At 32.5% G+C, this 4,715-nt stretch overlaps 1 protein-coding gene across 11 annotated transcripts in view; it reads right to left on the bottom strand.

Moving 5' to 3' along the window:
* Window positions 1-329: 329 nt before the first annotated feature.
* LOC106478902 (sodium channel protein para-like) overlaps window positions 330-4,715 on the bottom strand; it is a 182,248-nt gene continuing 177,862 nt past the window's right edge. For all 11 annotated transcript variants that reach the window (XM_022382610.1, XM_022382622.1, XM_022382640.1 and 8 more), the window contains one exon: window positions 330-3,992. In XM_022382610.1, the coding sequence (XP_022238318.1) occupies window positions 2,941-3,992 (1,052 nt within the window). In that variant the 3' untranslated portion in view covers window positions 330-2,940. The remainder of the gene's footprint in view (window positions 3,993-4,715) is intronic.

Below are 4,715 nucleotides of genomic sequence, written 5' to 3'. Positions count from 1 at the left end.
ATATGCTTAAATCATGCAAAATCCAACAAAAAGATAGTCTTATTAATTAATAAAACAGTAATGATTATGATTATCAGTCAAATATTTAAAAATACATATATATCTTATTTTGTTAAACAGTAGATATTCTCTCTTATTTCTTGCAGCTTCATTTTGTTTGTCACTAGTGCATAAAGTAAGAGCAGTGTCTTCAAAGATGAGAGAGAAACATTATCTACAGAAAATGTTTCAAAGAGACATAAAGCTGCAAGCTGATCCAGAATAAAAAAAAACAAATTAAAAAGAAACATTTTACATAAAAAAAAAGCAACCAGTGCTCAGCTTCAGCATTTATTCATTGTGATAAATTATCAAAATTTATTCAATGATGTATTTACAGATAATATGATACAAATTGTGAAATTTGAAACATTTACAAAGAAAAAATATGTTTGACAGCCTGAATTTAACAGACGAGCATGTGAACTAAGTGAAAAAAGGTTAAGAGGTGTTTCTGGTACAACAGTGATAGGATGAGAGTACTAACTAGTTCTAAAAGAATGTTTCTAGTAGCACTACACAATGCAGTCTATCAAGTTTCAGTGACCTTATGATTTATTACAATACTACTGTTCTAGAATGAGAGTGGATTTCCAGTACTAATTTAGGAAGCAATGTTGCATTTAGCATAAAATGATTCTTTTTTATTCTCAATAAAAAAAATTTTAGTCAATATACTACACTGCTTTAAAGCTACAAAACTTAGCCTTAATATATGCATAGTGAAATGTTAAGAGTTCAACTGCATTTGATTTAGCATCTTAATAAATCATACAGTGGTTATTTTTTAAGATGAAGAACATGAGCTTTGAAAGACAATTACCGATGATTAAGAAAATTATTGCAAAATAAAAAAGCAAAAATTAAAATATTCCTAAATAGCTACACTGCAAATGCATGAAAATCCCGGATGGAAAAGTTACAACTCACAAAGGCACATGAGAAACAAAATAGCCACTTTGAGGGGGGGTTTCCCCCACCTGGCTGCTCTGTCGATAAAGGAGCAACCTTCTGGTAGAATCCAGCATCAGTCATGTTCACTAAACACAGCCAAAATGTCATATGGTTTCATCTTATTCTCTACTTCCAAGTGAAAAGACTGATGCATATACATGACTGTGGTTCTCACATAAAAACCACCAAGATCTGGTAAGGGTGCAAACAGCTTAAGAAATTGACCCCTTCCTGCCATAACCATCTTTTGCTGACAGCGAGGTCGAAAAAGGTGGTAATAAAAGGCAAGAAAGTGCACGTGCAGGCTGTCAGTAATGATACAATAACTAAACAAAAGTAATATCTAGAAGCACACAGGGAAATTGGTCAAAGTACTTTGGATAAATACCTTCCATAGGGTTAGACATTAATTACCTTTCTTAGTTGCACAATGTTTTTTTCTTTTTTTTTCTCTTTATCACTCTGTGCAAATATCTTTCTCTCTATATATAAGTTTACAGCCAAAGACTAGAATGTTCCTTCAGAGTACACTGTTTGCCAACTATTAGTGGGCTATATCTATTAACCACACACTTTGCTAACATCGAGTGGTTTGTATATTCCTGTGAATCATATACAAAGATTACATTGTTCTTGTTAAAATTTCTCTCTACAGGTTTTGAGAGCAAACTTTCAATATGTTGTTGATTTCACCAACTGAGTGGCATTGATCAAATGGCAACTTCTACATAAAGGCACAGACTGAACAAGAATTTAAACATGGCCAGCAGTTTCTGTGGTGCAAAATAATTAAGCGTGGTATCTCATACGCATTTTAACACTTCAATGATCTGGTTCCATATATGGGAGATTTTTAGATTGTGTAAGAGCAATTAACAATAAAATTGAGCATTTAATGAGTGATGATATTAAAACAACTTAAAAATAAACACTGAATAAAACTTTTTTCAAACTTTCAAGGTAATATATATATCACACTTCCTAACCATATCACAGTTTCTTCCAATTCAATACCATCTTCTTTTTAAGCAAACAAAGGAGAGAGAATGATTTAGTTAGTATTAATTTTATTCAAAAAGGAAACCGTGTAATGTATAACACCTAATAAATCAATTTAATGCTTCACTTAAAAAAAACAGACTTGGAGACTACTATTGCTCTTTCAAATTTTCTGTTAACTGTCAGGAACATTAATGCCAAAAATGCCTTTTATTTTTTGAACAAAATAAAAATATGCAAGTAATTTTTTGCTTCTTACCGACTATTTGACTGACATTCTATAAAAGTGTTCACTAGTTTTCAGCATTTCATGCAAAACTGTCACTTACAGCAGTTTTTAAACGTGGCCTGATGTCTCAAGGTTTTCTTTTCAGTATGTGCTTTGTATAGAACTCCTTAGAAATATGAGCTTTACTTTTTCTCAGCCAATCCTAAAAATCACCCATATAGTTGGATAGCAAAACAAGCAATTTCAGTCTTAATTATGGTGATTCGAAGCTTCATTCATTGACTCCAAGTAAACAAATTTAGTACAATGTTTTAAAACAACATTGAGGAAAACAGCAGTCTTAACAATGGAAGCATAAATATTGAAGTTCATGTTCTAATTTGTACAGTAACAAAACTTAAAATGCAACAAAAATAGTCCACCATCAAACATTTTAAACTAAATATTTTATACAAAACAAATGCTTTCTGTCAATGTTTTGCATATAAACAGTATAAATTGACTGTAACACCAACCAATTTCTGTAGAAAAATAATAATGGCAACACCCTGGTTATTTTATATCAACCAAGCACTGGCATTGTAAGCATGGTGGCAAGTAGCTTCTGCATAAAGAATATAAAAATATAACCTGATCCAACTGTTATCGACGGACAGCTCCTTTCTCTACCAGATTGGCTACAAGCCTATTTCTTTTCTTCTCATACTTTCAGAGAAGTTTTACACTTCTGTAGATCGACTTGTAATGCTGGGTGATCTAGAATGGATCACAACTTTGTGTCCATTCTTAGTGATGTGACCATCACTCTCAACAACAACTTCAGTCTGCTGATGAGGTGGGCCATTTTGAATCAGCCCTTTATATTGTCGCCAAGCCTGTTGGATTACGTGTGCACAATATTCTTCTCTCTGCCGTAAGAGAGTACTACTGATTGCTTCAAACTCTCTGTGTTCCTTTGCAGGTACAACCTCAGCTAGCTCAGCTGTCTCTTCAATTACTCGACCTTTGGAGGCAAAAAAGTTCTTTGTCAAAGCATCCAAAATATCTACACAGTAAATCGTATTTCCTTCACATATTGGGATATCCATAGCAATGAGTTTGTACTTATTAGGCTTTTTAATCTGTAGGGGATCTTCAAGGGCATCTACAAAGTCTGATAGCACTTCATATTTGATTAGTTGAGTTCCATCTGGATCAAACCTCTGCCAAATCTCGTAGTACATATCATAGTCGTCATTGGTTAAGCCTTCCTCCACATCTTCTGTGGCTTGGCTATAATTTTCCAATATGACAGCTATATACATATTAATGATGATTAAAAAGCTAATTATCAAATACGAAATCAAGTAAGCAACACCAATGCCTCTATTTCCACAATTTCCTTCAGTGGTATCTGTTCCACTGTCACAGTCATTGTCATCAATAATGGCTGAAAGAATGCCATCCCAGCCAGCAGAGGTGGAGATTTGGAAGAGGATAATCATTGACTGTCCAAATGTTTCAAAATTGAAATTATCATCTACACCATAGCGATGCTTTACATTCATGAAAAATGACATTCCAAATATAGCGAAGATAAACATGACCAAGAATAGAAGAAGGCAAATATTGAATAATGCAGGTAAGGACATTGCCAGTGCAAAAAGTAGCGTCCGTATTCCACGGGCCCCTTTGACCAATCTCAGCACTCGACCTACTTTAACAACACGAACAACACGCAGCAAAGTTGGAGAAACAAAGTACTCAGCAATCAGGTCTTTCAGTGCCACTCCTGTAATAAAGTAAGGATGCAATGTTTTCAATGTTGATAAAATAAACATCTCTTAGATATAAACAGTAATAAGAAAATATGATCAATATAGTGAAATGATCCACTGAATCAAATCTCCAAAAGTATAAGAAGGGTAAGAAAATTAGTTCTGAAACTACATGCCAGACTTGTACTTTATGATCAGATACTTTATATTAAAAGTTACAAAATAAAAAGAAAGACTTTTTAGATGAAAGATAAAGTTCTTATTAGTTGTTTCAGCCAATTAATTTTTGTAACACAGTCACTATCATCATGAATGATATCCCATTGTTTAGCTTTGTGCTTAACAAAAACCAAAAGAAATATAATAATTTTTAAAACTATCTATATACAAAGTTTCTGTTGTAATGCTGGAATGTCTTTGGTATTAGCTAAAATACAACTTAGAATGTTTGTAAAAGGTACAAATTTAACTGTGTGACAGTTAAACTTGTCCCTTTCACAAGTATTCAGAAATTTAAAATAACAGTAAAATCTTTGGTCTTGTTAGTATTTGAGATATACAAATAATACCAAACATAAAATTAACAGGCATATGTAAATTTGTTTTAAAGTTGAACATCAAAATAAACTCATTATTTAATTATATTTACCATGTGAGACAATATACGTGTGTGTGTGTGTATATATATATATATATATATATACACACACACACACTATTAACAAATGAAGTAACTT

The sequence above is a fragment of the Limulus polyphemus genome, unplaced genomic scaffold, assembly GCF_000517525.1.
Source record: "Limulus polyphemus unplaced genomic scaffold, Limulus_polyphemus-2.1.2 Scaffold12, whole genome shotgun sequence".
Lineage (NCBI taxonomy): Eukaryota > Metazoa > Arthropoda > Merostomata > Xiphosura > Limulidae > Limulus > Limulus polyphemus.
Note: the sequence above shows the minus strand (reverse complement) of the source record. Positions and strands in the feature narration are given on the sequence as shown.